The 16,506-nt window shown below is 44.8% G+C and overlaps 1 protein-coding gene across 2 annotated transcripts in view; it reads right to left on the reverse strand.

The window, feature by feature from the left end:
• Positions 1–691: 691 nt before the first annotated feature.
• The window catches only part of TMTC4 (transmembrane O-mannosyltransferase targeting cadherins 4), a 275,325-nt gene continuing 259,510 nt past the window's right edge, over positions 692–16,506 (reverse strand). For both annotated transcript variants that reach the window (XM_082248518.1, XM_082248519.1), the window contains 2 exons: positions 14,006–14,075; positions 692–1,098 (listed from right to left, as the gene is read on the reverse strand). In XM_082248518.1, the coding sequence (XP_082104644.1) occupies positions 956–1,098; positions 14,006–14,075 (213 nt within the window). In that variant the 3' untranslated portion in view covers positions 692–955. The remainder of the gene's footprint in view (positions 1,099–14,005; positions 14,076–16,506) is intronic.

The raw sequence follows: 16,506 nt of genomic DNA on the forward strand, positions 1-16,506 counted from the left end.
TTTGCATTCAAGACACATGCGGCAAATATTAAAAAAATATAAATAAATAACAGTAACAGTACAATTGTTTACATCATTGTAGAGCTGCACGATTAATCTTTAATCTCGATTCACCCCCCCCCCCCTCCCCTCATGATCTTAAAAGGCATTTCCTTGATTCATACAGTGCAGAGCCATTCTCTGCTCACTCACAGCTGTTGGAAAGCAAAAAAAGGGCCCTTTATCAACATTGCCAAGGCTGGGAGATAACTGTAAACACAATGTTTTACAATGTATCATTTTGTTCTTTTAGATCAAAGGAATACATTTCTGTCTGTAAATGAGGGCAGTTTAACCTCTTAAAGACCAAGTCTTTTTCTTACACTTGTTGCTTACATGTTAATATCAGATTTTTTTGCCAGAAAATTACTTAGACCCCCAAACATCTTATATATATATATATATATATATATATATATATATATATATATATATATTTATTATATTATATTTAGCAGAGACCATAGAGAAGAAAAAATTGCTATAGTATAGCAATTTTTTTTTAGAAAAAATACACTTTAACTAATTTATAAAAAAAAAAAAGTTAGCCTGATTTTGTTTGTATAATGTGAAAGATAATGTTACGCCGAGAATCGTGATCTTTCTTCTAAGCAAAAATATTGTGATTCTCATTTTATCCAAAATCGTGCAGCTCTACATCATTGGTGCCGCAGGTGTAGCAAGTGATGCTACTTTTCAGTAAGAGGTTTTTATTTCATATTCCACACTTTTGGGCAAAATAGCAAACCAATTGTGGTTTGACAGTTTTTATGGGCCTGCTAGAAAACATTGATGCAAAATAGAAAGCAAAAAGGCAGTTTTCAGTGCAACCATAAAAACGCACACCATTTCAATACCAGGTGTGTCTGCAAATGGCTGTAGTGTTCTTGGCCTGCTCCTCTATCTTGATTGTGTTTCACATATGGCCTCTCTGTTCCAGCTTTCGTTTCAGAAGATTGTAGTTCTCTCTGGTCCCCTGAGCAGAAGGGTCAAGCTTCATGGAAATTTCATAGTATTTTTTGGCCAGGTCCAAATGTCCCCAGCGATGGTAAAGAACAGCTGAAACAAATTACACTGTTTAGTATTTAGGACAATCGCTAATTTTTCTTTTTCAAGAAAAAAAAAAAAAAAAGTACATTCTAAACACATTAAAACAATTCAATTTGTCACCTTGCGATCTAGCCTTTATCTTGCAACTAATATAGTAGTCTGGAACTACTGCATTTTAAAACACCCTAGAATGAAAAGCACATGGATTCATTAAATAAACAATGCTTATTTTCTATGGTTTTCAGGACTTGGCTGGAATCCTTTTTGTAAAATACTAGATCAAGATATGTTTTTATAAGCAAATGATAAAAAATACATTGCCTAAATAAAGCATTATATTTGGATTCAGCTATGGAGTTATGCATATCTTAACTATTGCAAAAGCCAAGCTTGGTCACCCCTTACAAGTTTCCCCATAAGTCTTTTAAAGTGATGGGCAACCTAACTGACCATTAGGAGAGAGTGCAGTAAAGTTGAACAAGTATTTTCAAATGCAAGATTTGCATATACTGTAAGTTCTGCTGCATACACCTCTATGGCTCAGTTTGAATTGTCTAGGTATGTGACAAGTCTACCCAAAAAGGTAATTTATTTATTTATTTATTTTTTTGAGACTGCATTTTTTTTGTCTGATAACAGTTCAATTATACTTTAGAATTTAACCCCCCCCCCCCGCCCTGGTATCCCTTTAAAAAACAGCAATAAAGGAGCGCTAACAAAACCTCCAGCACATGAAGGGTAAAACGGTTAAACAGGGTGGGAGGGGGAAAAAGGGGGGGGGAGGAAAGGGAAAATGAGGAATAAAGAATATAAAACAAAACAAAAAATATCATAAAATGGATGATTGAAAAAGTCCTGATGGAAAATGTCCAAGGCGCCGAGCTGCTCTCCACAGAAAGGAGGAATTCTGAACTGAACAAAAGAGGAAAAGAGAGAGCGCTCTAAGTGCAGACAATCTTTAATAATAGCAAGGCATAAAGTAATGTAACTCACTAGAGATCAAAGTCATAGGGCTGTGTTGAGTCACGGACATAAGGAATTCCCCTGGGAGGTGCCATCCACTCGTATGCAGCAATCCATAGCTTGATAACCGGTCGGTCAGAGGAGAGAAGGGAGCCGGCTAACCCCTCCAACAGTCGGCGGTCAGCGTCTGTGGTAGCGGCTGCGGTATGCGGTGGAAGATGGAGCGCGGCCTCGTCACCAGGGAATGTTTGGTATGCGGAAAATGCACGGTATGCACGACGCGTTTCTGAGCATGCGCCGGGTCACGTACGGCCCCGCGCGCTCTTTCTTCAGACCTGAAGAAAGAGCGCGCGGGGCCGTACGTGACCCGGCGCATGCTCAGAAACGCGTCGTGCATACCGTGCATATTCCGCATACCAAACATTCCCTGGTGACGAGGCCGCGCTCCATCTTCCACCGCATACCGCAGCCGCTACCACAGACGCTGACCGCCGACTGTTGGAGGGGTTAGCCGGCTTCCTTCTCTCCTCTGACCGGTTATCAAGCTATGGATTGCTGCATACGAGTGGATTGCACCTCCCAGGGGAATTCCTTATGTCCGTGACTCAACACAGCCCTATGACTTTGATCTCTAGTGAGTTACATTACTTTATGCCTTGCTATTATTAAAGATTGTCTGCACTTAGAGCGCTCTCTCTTTTCCTCTCTTGTATCCCTTTAAACCAGGGGTCTTCAAACTATGGCCCTCCAGTTGTTCAGAAACTACAATTCCCATCATGCCTTGTCATGTCTGTGCATGTTAGAGTTTTACAATATAAAACAAAGGGGGTAAAGTGCCAAAATGGTAGATACATAAAAAAACTCAGTCCAATAAAGGAATGTTCATAAAAGAAAAGAGATGATCCCCACACCAGATGCCGTGACTACTGAAAGCACACTTCACCACTGTGTCTAGAGGAAAAACCCGCTTACCAGAGGAGATTGACCCTCAAATTAAATGAGTTCTCAACTGCAGCAAGACAAGATGATCAAGCTAGTAAACATAACACTCTTCTACAGTGCCAGGCAGACTAACCCCAACAGGTGATCAAGCCAGTGCAATTCGGTTGGTCGCTGGCTGGTTGGCAAGTTGTGACTGGAAATCTCTTTGTTTTTCTTGATCTGCGTCCGCCCTTCCAGTGCTCCTTACCATTAGGACCAGTGATAGGTGGAGGTGGTGACCACTTTTTGCATTATCGTTGATATCTATATTGAGCCAGGCAACGCACTGACACCTTTGCCGCCATTGTGCGATGTGCTGGGTGTTCAGTGTGACCCTGTGCCTTTAAGGGGGGGTGGGCTCCCTCTAGTCACCTGTCCTCCATCTATCCCATTAAATGCATGTGCTCTCATTGTAGAGACTCTTTAAATTGTAGAGTTAGGGACTGCAGATTACAGGTTGCCTTGTCGCGGCCTGCATGTATTTGCAAATGTGTGCAACCAAACCCCTGTTTTTAAACGCATACTGTTAGACAGTGCAATTCAGTTGGTCGCTGGCTGGTTGGTAAGTTGTGACTGGAAATCTCGTTTTTCTTGAGGTGATCAAGCCAACCTCAGGAGTAAAGGTAGTGTAGTAGTTCTCCTTGCTGCAATTTTCTGCTAGATCTCGGACTCCATTTTACATGTGCTCCTGGCTTTGCTGTTCAATTTTACAATGCCTCAATGGATGTGTAGTTCCACAACAGCTGGAAGGCCATCGTTTGAAGACCCCTGCTTTAAACACTTCGCAATGCCTGGGGGGCAGGTAGAATTTACAAATCAGAAGCCGGTGCCTCTGGCTACCATTATTTAGCCTGAACTGAAATCGGTCTTTGTGCAGTGAGTACGCTCGCTCTCAACACATGGAAATCGGCAGCCCAGTGATGCATATGTGCAGTGTGTGGGCGGTCATGCCCACCTTTTTGCTGCTGCACATATGGTAAGCAGTCGAAAAGAGATTTAAAGAATTGGATTTATTAGGAGACTGGATTTGGAGAAAACTAAAATGTGAGCTACCTTACTTAGGGAAAAAAACATATATTTATAAAAATGTGAGGGGTGTAATCACTTTTGTTATATACTGTATATGTAAATCTTATTTGTTTTTTATGATTAAATCTTTTCATGTGACAAGACTTAAGAAATTAAAGTTTGCTACAATGTAAAGTAGTTAGTGTACAGCTTGTAGAACAGTGTAAATTTGCTGCCCCCTCAAAATAACTCAACACACAGCCATTAATGTCTAAACTGCTGGCAACAAAAGTGAGTACACCCCTAAGTGAAAATGTCCAAATTGGGCCCAAAGTGTCCATATTTTGTTTGGCCACCATTATTTTCCAGCACAGCCTTAACCCTCTTGGGCATGGAGTTCACCAGAGCTTCATAGGTTGGTGTCCTCTTCCACTCCTCCAATAAGACATCAAAGAGCTGGTGGATGTTCGAGACCTTGCGCGCCTCCACCTTCTGTTTGAGGATGTCCGACAGATGCTCAATAGGGTTTAGGTCTGGAGACATACTTTTTTTTAAAGGTATTTTATTGAACAAACAAAACAATACAGAACAGAGAAATAATCAGAACCATGTCAGTTGAGGAGCCAAAAAAAGACACACACAAGACTCCATTTCACAACAAAAGCCATGACAAAAATAACATACATAGCTGTCAGCCGTACCATTAGTACAAAACCCTAGTCAGAGACTGAAGAAGCAGTCCGGTCAGAGTCCACCCAAAAAGACCAAATTTTCCGGAACTTCTTGGGGCAGCCTCTGGCCTCATACGTCATTTTATACAGAGGCAATGCCTGATTAATGAGAGCAATCCATAATGGAACGTCAGGGGGAGCAGTAGACTTCCATCTAGTAGCTATAGTCTTCCTAGCATAAAAGAATGTCAAGCGGAGAAACAATTTAGTACGAGCAGGGACGTCCTCGTCATCCACATAACCCAGCAGACAACGAAGGGGGCTACAAATATTGGATAACTGAGAGATATCTGCAATAAAAGCTGTGACTTCCGACCAAAAGGCCCGGACAGGCGGACAGTCCCAGAACATATGAAAAAATGAACCATCAGCAGCATTACACTTGGAGCATAACGGAGAAGGCAATGTACCCATTTTGTGCAGGAGTACTGGGGTATAGTACGCCCTGTAAAGAAGCTTCAATTGGATAACCCTATCCCTAGAGGAGATAACAACAGGTATTTGTTCCGGAAGGACGTCTTGCCACACCTCATCCGACAATTCCGGAATATCCTCCCGCCACTGAGACTCAACCACCGCGAGCCGTTTGGAGTGAGAATGTAAAAGTCGAGTATAATATGTAGAGACCAGCCTCTCATGTGAAGAGTCAGAAAGAAGGTTTTCCAAGGGGGTCGGTTCAAGCGAGACATCACGGAGGCCAAACTGTGCGGCCGCCGTGTGTCTCAATTGCAAGTATCGGTAGTAAGCCGTGGAGGGCAGACCAAAGGTAGATTGCATGTCCGCAAAGGACCTGAAGGTTCCCCGGACATACAAATGAGAAATAGATTTCACCCCTAAGCGGGACCAGAAAAGGCCATCATCCCGACTAAAGAACTCCTTCAGCCGCGGATTGCTCCAAAGGGGGGCATTGGGAGAATGCAGCTCCGGAGGGTCGGAACCATCCAAGGCCGCAGCCGCGAAAATCCGCAGGGTGACAGAAACAAGAGCAGTGTTCGGTCTGCCCATAACGGACCTTCGATGTACCAAGTTTTGCAGTGACTCATAGGAGGTGAAAATAGCCGCTTCCAATGAAGCCGCAGCATTAGCATCCTCCGGGTGGAACCACCAATGAGCGTGGGCCAATTGAGACGCGAAGTAGTATAGACGCAAGTTAGGCGCAGCCAACCCGCCCGCGAGAACCGGCAGCTGCAGAGCATCCCTGGCCACACGCGCCGCTCGACCCCCCCAAATAAAGGAAGTCAGGAGCGAGTCAATGGCCTGAAAGCGGCGCTTAGGGACATATACCGGGGAATGGCTGAGCACATACAAAAAACGGGGGAGAAAAATCATTTTAAAAATATTAATCCGGCCTAGCACCGTGAGGGGAAGCGTAGACCAAAGCCGCAGTGAGGACCTAAGACGGGCAACCAGGGGATCCAGGTTGTTGGAAAAGAATCGAGACAAGGGGAGCTGAATCTCAATCCCCAAATATCGAAACCGATCCACAACCTGGAGGGGACAAGAGGCAAGGGAAGGGGGCAGAGCCTGGGGATCCAGGGGGAACAGCGTGGACTTACTCCAATTCACCCTGAAACCAGAGAAGTGACCAAAGCGTTCGATAACATTCAACAGAATAGGGAGGGAGTGATAGGGATCCGCCAGATATATCAACATATCGTCCGCGTACAGGGAGACCTTTTCTTCCAAGCCATTGATCACAAAGCCCGCAATACCCTCACAAAGGCGGATCTGCGCAGCCAAGGGCTCAATGGCCAGGGCAAACAACAGCGGAGATAGCGGACACCCCTGCCTGGTGCCCCGAAAAATGGGAAAGGGGTCCGACACAAAACCGTTCACCCGAAGACGAGCACGAGGTAGATAATACAGAAGGCGGACCCAATTTATAAATCCGGGCCCAAAGCCAAATTTCGCCAACACTTCCAATAAATAAGGCCATTCCACGGAGTCGAAAGCCTTATGAGTGTCCAGGGTCACAACGACCCTGGACCCCACAGAGGCATGAGTCGTCTGAAGGTTAGTAAAAAGTCTACGCAGATTGATCGATGTAGAACGGCCAGGAATAAATCCCGACTGATCCGCACCCACCAAGTCCGTGACAACCGTATTCAGACGCCTCGCGAGGACTTTGGCGAGAATCTTGACATCAGTATTAATAAGCGAGATCGGGCGGTATGACTCACAGAGAAGGGGGTCTTTACGTGGCTTGGGGATGAGCACAATGAGAGCTTCTGTCATAGAGGGTGGCAGACGTCCCTCCTTCAGAGCACAATTGAACACAGTCAGTAAATGGGGGACCAGCAATTCTCTATAGTGCAAGTACCATTCGATAGGAAAACCATCCAGGCCAGGTGTCTTATTGTGTGCGAAAGTGGCTAGGGCCTTGTTTATCTCATCCGCAGTCAGGGGCGAATCCAGAAAACTAGATTGGCCGGCCGACAACTTAGGCAAAGTAATATCATATAAGAAATCATCAAGTTCAACAATGGTATAATGAGCTCTAGATTGGTACAAGGAGGAATAAAAAGCAACAAAACTGGCCAGAACATCGGGGGTTTGTTCCACAATGACACCGGCGTGGCTGGTAATCCGAGGGATGACACAGGGCTGGTATTCCGGCCTAGCCAAATAAGCCAAGAGGCGACTGTTCTTATCGCCCAGTTCAAAAATGCGCTGATTTTGATAAAGGAGTTTCTTCTGTGTACGCTCCACAACCACCAGATCCAAGTCCCGAGCCCTGGCCCGCCAAGAGGCATGGTGCTGGGGAGTAGGGTCATCAGTATATTGTCGTTCAGCCGCATGCAGCGCCAGTTCGGCGTCAACCAACTTAGTCTGGCGAGCCTTCCTGGCACCGCCCACGGCAGACGAAAAGGTACCTCTCATGGTCGCCTTAAAGGCCTCCCAGGTCAACAATTCAGATCCAGCTTGTTTATTGAGTGCCCAATATGAATTCATCTCCGCCAACCCCTGGTCAGTCACTGCCTGGTCCGCCAGCCACAGGGGGCTGAGCCTCCAGAGTTTATAATTAGGGGGGGACCCCAAGGCGAGATCCACCAGTAAAGGGGAGTGATCCGATACTGCGCGGGGCAGATACCTGACACCCGAAAGAAGACTTAGCAGTTCCAGAGGGAGCAGGCAGAGATCAATGCGGGACAATGTATTATGGGAGCTGGAATAACAGGAATACTCAGTAATCCCCCCATGTTTCCATCTCCAGGCGTCCAGGAGATCCAATTTGTCCAAGTAGGAGCATAAAGGAGTTGGTGCGGAGGAGACAGCTCCAGACCTGTCCAGAGCAGCATCGAGGACCGTATTAAAGTCACCCGCCATAATAAGGGGACCCTCAGCCATTTCCAAGACCAGACCCAGCATACGGTCAAAAAACTGTCTAGTAAACGGCGGAGGGACATAAACGTTAACCAGGGTATAGGGCTTACCCAGAAATTCGAAGACAAGAATAATAAAACACCCCGAAGGGTCAGTCTTCAAATGCTTGATGGTGACAGGGGCTGATTTTGCAATTAGAATCGAAGTACCTCGAGCATACGAGGAATACGTAGAGTGTAGCGCGTACGCCACATGTGCCCTCTTTAGGGCCATCACCCTGGACCCCTGGAGATGGGTTTCCTGCAATAAAACAATGTGTGGGTTATGACGTTTTAAATATTCGAAAACCAGAGAACGCTTGACTTTAGAATTTAGCCCCCTGACGTTCCAAGAGACTAAACGGAGAGTAGACATAGAGATATGTTAAAAATCAGCGTTGGTGACCGGGGGGGTCCCAAAAAAGGGGGAGGCCCCCCCCCGAGCACCAAGACCTCACAATATGGCAGGCAAAACCACTGGCAGGCAATATGCATAGGAGGAGAAGGCACAGACAAGAACCTAAATATTATCAAGTACAGCAAGGCAGAAATGAAAATCGTAGCACCTAGGCGTAAAAAAAATCCCTGATAAGAGTCCAAGAAGACATGACGGAGTAAACGCAAATCAAAAAAAGGGGGGAGAGACCCCCACAATCCCAGATAAACACAAAAACAGTAGTAACCCAACACCCGTCCCACCCTAACCCACCCGGCCCTCAGTCCCCAACAGTTGAGAGCTTGAAATCCCATAACCAAAAAACAGTGTAGTTCAGGGAAACGTGGATCTGCTCGTCCTAAAGCAGACAGGAATGGTAGCAAAAAAGGAAAAAAGGGGGTGAAGGGGAGCAACCATCCCCAAAAATGCCCTTCCAGAGGAACAAGGAGGGTCCCCCCATTCAGGAGGACACCCGACAATCACAAAAAAGAGTTGTAAGAAGGATCATAGAATATAACGGTGCATCCCAACGACATCCAGGAGGAAGAAAGGGAAACCTAGCAGCAGTTGCAAGACACAGGCCAGCGATCACCGACGAGGAGACCTATGATCCTGGGAGGGAGGGGAGCGGCGTCCCAGGGAATCCACCCACTGCGCAGCGTCCTGAGGATCCTGAAAAAAGTGGGCTTTACCTTGATAGATGACCCTCAAACGAGCCGGGTACAGGATACTATACGGCAATTGTAAATCCCGCAGTCTCCTCTTAACTGCCATGAAGGAGGCCCGCTGTTTCTGGGTCGCAGCAGAGAAGTCCGGGAAGATAGATACAGCGTGGTTGTTATACAGGATTCGGCCCTTGTCCCTAGAGGCCCGGAGCACAGCCTCCCTATCACGGAAGTGCAGGAGCTTGATGAGAAGAGGGCGGGGTGGGGCCCCGGGCGGCAAGGGGCGCAATGGCACTCTATGCGCCCTTTCAATGGCAAACAAGGGGGAGAAAACTTCCTTCCCAAAAGTATCGATAAGCCAATGTTCCATGAATGATTCAGGATTTTTACCCTCCGATCCCTCCGGAAAGCCCAAAAAACGCAAATTATTGCGCCTGAGGCGGTCCTCCATGTCCGTTAGCTTGTCTGTAGTAGCGACATGGCCCCTCTGTAACTCTGACACAGTGGACTGCATGGGGCGGTGGGCATCTTCCATGTCACTAATACGCTGCTCCGCGTTGCCCACCCTGTGGCAAAGGTTGTGCACATCCTGTTTGAGAAACGACATGTCCATCTGTACAGACTCAATCTGTGAGGCAAGCGAGGTCTGACAGTGCTGGATAGCGTCCATTATGGCAGACAGGGTAGGTTCGGGCCTATCCACAGACAGAGCAGGCTCCGAGGGTACGGGGGAGCCCAGGGGAGGAGAGAGAGCATCACTTACAGTCACCGCCAGCCGAGACGATCCAGGAGAGATCGCTTCCCCCTCCACAGAGGCCGATGCCATCCGCACAGCCGAGGAGCGGGCGATCTGGGAGGAAGGGCCCGCAGCACGCGCCGGGCCGGCGCCATCTTGGGATCGTGGCAGCGTGAGGTCCGGCGGGCGGACACCGAGTGCTTCTGGACCGGGAGGACCGATTTTGACCATCGCCGCGGGTGCACCGGGATATCAGGAGACGGGAGACGTCGGAATCAGGTGAGTAGGATGTCGGGTTCCAGCAGGATCACGGAAGGATCAGGGCAGATAGGACAGAGCTCCGGAGCCGCGCTGCTTTCACATCCGAGTTCCGGCCACGCCCCCCTGGAGACATACTTGGCCAGTATATCACCTTTACCCTCAGCTTCTTTAGCAAGACAGTGGTCATCTTGGAGGGGTATCTGGGGTCGTTATGTTGGAATACTGCCCTGCGGCCCAGTCTCTATTGAGGGAACACTGAATGCGAACATGTACTGTGACATACTGAAGCAGAACATGATCCCCTCCCTTCGAACTGTAGCTCCCCAGTGCCGGCAGCAATCATGCAGCCCCAGACAATGACACTTCCGCCACCATGCTCGAATGTAGGTAAGACATTTGTCTTTGTACCCCTCACCTGGTTGCCGCCACACACGCATGACACCATCTGAATCAAATAAGTTTATCTTCGTCTCATCAGACCACAGGACATGGTTCTAGTAATCCACGCCCCTAGTCTGCTTGTCTTCAGCAAACTGTGGGCTTTTTATGTGCATCATCTTTTGAAGAGGCTTCCTTCTGGGATGACAGCCATGCAGACCAATTTGATGCAGTATGCGGTGTATTGTCCGAGCACTGACAGGCTGACCCTCCACCCCTTCAACCTCTGGCAGCACCCATACATCTATTTCCCCAAAACAAACCTATGGATAGGACGCTGAGCACAGGCACTCAACTTCTTTGGTCGACCATGGCGAGGCCTGTCCTGTAAAACCACTGTATGGTCTTGGCCATCATGCTGCAGCTCAGTTTCAGGGTCTTGGCATTTTTCTTATAGCCTAGGTCATCTTTATGTAGAGCAACAATTCTTTTTTTCAGATCCTCAGAGAGTTCTTTGCCATGAGGTGCCATGTTGAACTTCCAGTGACCAGTATGCAAGTGAGAGCGATAAACCCCAAATTTACCACACCTGCTCCTCCCTATTCACACATGAGACCTTGTAACGCTAACGAGTAACATGATACCGGGGAGGAAAAATGGCTAATTGGGCCCAATTTGGACATTTTTACTCAGGGGTGTACTCACTTTTGTTGCCTGCGGTTTAGACATAAATGGCTGTGTGTTGAGTTATTTTGAGGGGACAGCAAATTTACACTGTTATACAAGCTGTACACTACTTTACATTGTAGCAAAGTGTCATTTGTTCAGTGTTGTCACATGAAAAGATTTAATCATATTTACAAAAATGTGAGGGGTGTAATCACTTTTGTGATATACTGTATATGTAAATCTTATTTGTTGTTTTTTTTTTTCCCCCCCTAAGGTACACCACAGAAATTGCATAAGGCCAAGATCACATATATGCAGGTTTTACCACATCCAGTTTGCATGGCTCTCTATAGAGCCGGTTCACACATGTCCGGGGCGGCCGCAGTGCACTTCCAAAAGGGTCCTGTGCGTTTTTACATCCGGTTCAGGTGTGAATTCAGGCAAAAATTTGGACCTGAATCGCACCTGAACTGGTGAACAGAATCGCACTGGACCCGAGGCTGGAAACCGTGGCCGCACATATGTGAACCTAGCCTTAGGTAAAATTAGTTATAACTTATATTCTTCAAGTGAAACATGCATTTCGAAATCATTAACCCCTTTTCGTTTGGGGTACGTCTTCAAATGGTGGAGCAGCAGCCCTAAATTTACCTCAATAGTACTGGATAAGTATTCATTGGGCGGCTGTTCCACCCAGTAATCATTGTTTACCGAGCTGTCATTAGATTGCTTGGTACACAGATACACTGTACCAAGCCGATTGCTGCAATTGGTCATTACAGCATCCACATGGTACTGTTTACAGTGTTTACCCCTCCCCTTACAATAGTGAAGGAGAGTGATTAAGTACTTGTTAATGGGACACAAATGAATGAATCAGTAGGTGCAGATTAATTCATTCACACTGTTTCACTGACCTAGAGATTTTTTTTTTTTTTTTTAACCGTTTCATGCTCCCCCCCTCTACATACTATATCCATATGACATGTACTAAATATGAATCCTTTCACTTCCCATATTAACCCCTTCCATCTCCATCCTGTCACTGTATGTGACCAGTACATAAACTTCTTTATTTCCTCCTTGTATGACCTGCACATTACCGTATCTAGTTCACTAGTCTCAAGCTCTGTTTTTAACCCCCTCAATACCAGTTTCTTCATTTCCAAAAAAAAAAAAAAAAAGTCTCAAAAAATGAGATTACCTTGGTGTACCTACCTTTCAAAACCATTATTTCAAGGGTTTTTGTACAATTCTGGTATTTTTATTTTAACAAGCAAAAGAAACAGGTCTTTTTTTTCCCCATTTTAAAAACAAAACTAAAACACAGTGGTTACTAAATAAGAAAGCGCTGTCTGTCTCAAAAAAATTATATAACATTAATTTGGGTATAGTGTTGCATAACAACTTAATTTTCAAAGTGAAAGAAAAATGGCCTGGTAATAGTGTTACAAAATCAAGTCGATTTTGTTAACTTTGTCTTTACCAGTTTAGTGTATGCAGGCCCCTTTGAAACTCAACTTCTACCACCCTTTAGTAACTACTTTATAACATATTTCAAACTGGTTAAGGCCCCTTTCACGAGAGCGACCTCATCAGATCCCCCATGCATCCCTAGAGACATGTCCGCTGACACCCGCTGCTATCCGATTCCGATCCTGTCCGTGAAATCCAGACGGATGGAAACCCTATTTTCCATCCGTCCAGGGGAACGGATCGATGAGAGTGGACAGGCGGTCCCCGCTCTCATCCGATTCCCCCTTAGAGATGCATGGGGCTCTGACATCTCCCTCTCCGCACACAGAGCGGATAGGGAGATGTCACCTTCCTGCTCAGCAGGGATCTGTGTTTACGATCCCCTGCTGAGCAGCACGGATCTGCCTATGGAGGCGGACCGTTTGAAAGGACCCCAAGACATTTTATTGTAGCAGGATCTACAGGATTCTACTGTAGCTAATGCACAGAGCTTTTCCTACAAGTTAGTCAGATGTGCTCAGCACTGCGACCTTAGCCACACATATTCTAAAAGCAATACAGAAGAGTGTCCATTGATTTTATAGACTTTTTAGAAATAAACATGCCCATTGAGGGCTAAGTTTCTTTACAATTTTCACACTATGTTATACAAAAGACTTCTTTTAAAATATATTTAAAATTTTTTTTTACAATGCTAAATAGTATAAATTGCTAAACACAGTTCACAATGATAAATAGAATATATTGTGCTAATCACCTCAAACTGTCAAAAAAACCCCCTAATAACTGAATTGACCTAAGGATCTTCTATGTTTTGCCCTGTCCACTTTCTCTGCAGTGCTTTTTAACTCAGCATGTCTTGAAAACTTTGACTGAATTGTACTGTAAGAAAATGCAGGTCTCGAAAGTCCTCTTCTATTTTTTAATTTTATTCATGGGGTTTCCTAAACAAAGAATTTGCACCAGGGGTCTTTACAGTTATAACAGTCATCTCCACATAAAGGAAAAGGCTTCGCTCCAATCGCTAGGCCTTTTGTGCACACATATATTTGATTGAAATTGATTTTACCCTTTTCAATTACAACACAGTGAGAAAGAACTGCTAAACATATGCCTTTTTACATTCCTTTCTTGACATGGTTTGATAATTAATTTCCACTCCATCACTGTGAAAATATCTCACAGTTAATGTCTAGAGTGTGACATTTTTTCCGTTAAAGAATATATTAATGATTGAATCAAAGCCTTACCCAAATTGCCATGATAACTTGCAGATGAGGGGTTAGCCTCAATAGCCTTAAGGAACAAACCTTCAGACTCCTAAAATAAGACAATAAAAAACATGTACATGTACTTTTCTCAAAAGACAATACATTTTGTTAGAAACAAGATACAGATTTATTTGTATCTAATTACTATAAATCATAAAAAGTATGTAATTTTAAAGTATTCACATAAATTATGCCAAAAATACAGGTCAGTATAAAGTTCATAATGTTGGTAGATATGTAAAAATGCAATGTTACCCTGAGGAGACAATTAAAAAACACTGCCCTCATGTGGCCAAACCATCTCCTATGAATTACAGAAAGCTTGCAAAGCATCGCAAAGTTAAACATCTCACATTTATATGTAAAATACAAAGGATATTAAAGTGTGCAGTCAAATCAGCTCAAACTGTAACATCAAGCTATGCTGTATGTAGCTGTATGTGCAAAGCTTGCATAACCAACAATGTGGTGCAGCTATCAGCAGCAATCAACTGTGTAGAACGCTAAACTGCTATAATATAGGATTAAATGGATGCCTTGATAAACCTCATGTAATTGCTTTGTGTTCTTAAACTCACATTATACAATGAAAAAGTGGAGCTTCTGCCTAAAATATTGCAGCAGTCATGTTTGTAGTTAAGATTTGGATAGCAAATACTCTAAGTTACTAAAAAAAAAAAAAAAAAAAAAAAAGATATTTGGCAACAAATGCACATGTATATTGTATACATAATCTAGTTCTCTGTAGCTTTAGGATCATCATTCGTCTGCATAAAAAATGTTAAAAATCCTGATAAAATCAATGCTGCAGGTGCCTGCAAACAGTCTGGGATGAAACATGCAACACTTTATGGTGGCACATAGATAATTTTCTGTCTAGCAAGACATTCATGGATGTGTATTGCCTATGCCATTTTTATTTTGGCACAGCTAAAATGTATGTAAACCCTCATCTTGTAAACAACCCATTCAGTTTAAATAGAAATGAAAGGCAAATTATTTGTGTAGAGTATGAAAAACATAACACAATTTTTTTTTTTTTTAAGTGAATACGTTTCCTCTGTTCTAAGCTGCAAATAAGCGGAGAAACAGCAGCACACTGAATGTCTCAGTTAATGACTATGCAGGGGGGGGGGGGGGGGGGGGGTTAATTGACGGACACAGCGGTGCATAAATCATAACTAGTGGATTATATTGCCTCCTCCAGGAGTAGGACTAGGCAGAACAAAAAACACCTGGCTACGCCCATTGGCTGTCCTCAGCTGGTATACAACCCCCCTCTCTGCTCTGGGTAATCAGTTTAGTAGCAAGCAGTATTAGAAGTATCAGAACTCCATAGAGGGGTGGGTGCTGTGTGCGTCGATGAACTCAACAGAGAAATGGATTTTACAGTAAGTACAAAAATCCCATTTTCTCTTTCGTTCATTGACTGACATAGCGCTCCATAAATCATAAACTAGTGGGACGTCCAAAAGCAGTGCCAAAAGGAAAATGAGGGGTGGGGAAAATAACCCAAGGCTAAACATAAGAGCCCTTAACCAGGATATAGGAGCCTTAACCGGATCACAGGAGCCCCGTCTGAAAAATAACAGTTTAAAGAAAAAAACACCCTTCAAGAGGGAACAGCCCCTCCTAAACAGCAGCCCCCAAAACTTTGCGGCTAAAAGAAGCACCTGCAGATGCCAAAGTATCTACTTTATAGAATTTCATGAAGGTATGCACGGACGACCAAGTGGCAGCCTTGCAAACATAAAATATTTAAGCCTGATGACGGAAGGCCCAAGAAGCACTCAGCGCCTGAGTAGAATGCGCCATGACAGGGAATTGTGGAACCTGACCTTTAACGGAATAGGCCTAAGTCACTGTCTGTCTGATCCATCTGGAGATGGTGGCTGAAAAAGTGGCCAGCCCTTTTCTTGGTCCATCCGTAACCACAAAAAGCCTCAGTAGCTGCCAGATACACCAGAATCGCATGGACCACATCCAAGGTATGCAAAGCAAATTCCTTGGGATGAGCCGGCTTGGGACACAATCAAGGCAACACAATGTCCTCATTCAAATGGAAGTCAGAGACAACTTTGGGCAGGAATGATATGGACAGGGACGAAGAACTACTTTATTCCTACGGACCACTAAATAGGGACTGAGACAGGATAATGTCACCAATCCTGATACCCTGCAGGCCCGAGGTAATAGCCACCAAGAATGTCACCTTCTGGGATAATGTAGGCAAGGGAATATCCAGAATCTCTCAAATGGAGGTTTCTGGAGAACCGAAAGCACCAAGTTTAAATCCCATGCAAGCAAAAGAGATCATACAGGTCGAACCCCCTGAATAAAGGTATGAACTAAAGAGTGCATGGCTAGGGGGTCGCTGGAAGAAGATTGCCAAGGCAGAAACCTGGCCCTTGAGGGTACTCAAGGCCAACTTTTGATCAATGCCCTGTTAAAGAAAGGTTAAGATTCAAGCCACAGAAATG

Source organism: Pelophylax lessonae, assembly GCF_965119305.1.
Source record: "Pelophylax lessonae genome assembly, chromosome: 2".
Lineage (NCBI taxonomy): Eukaryota > Metazoa > Chordata > Amphibia > Anura > Ranidae > Pelophylax > Pelophylax lessonae.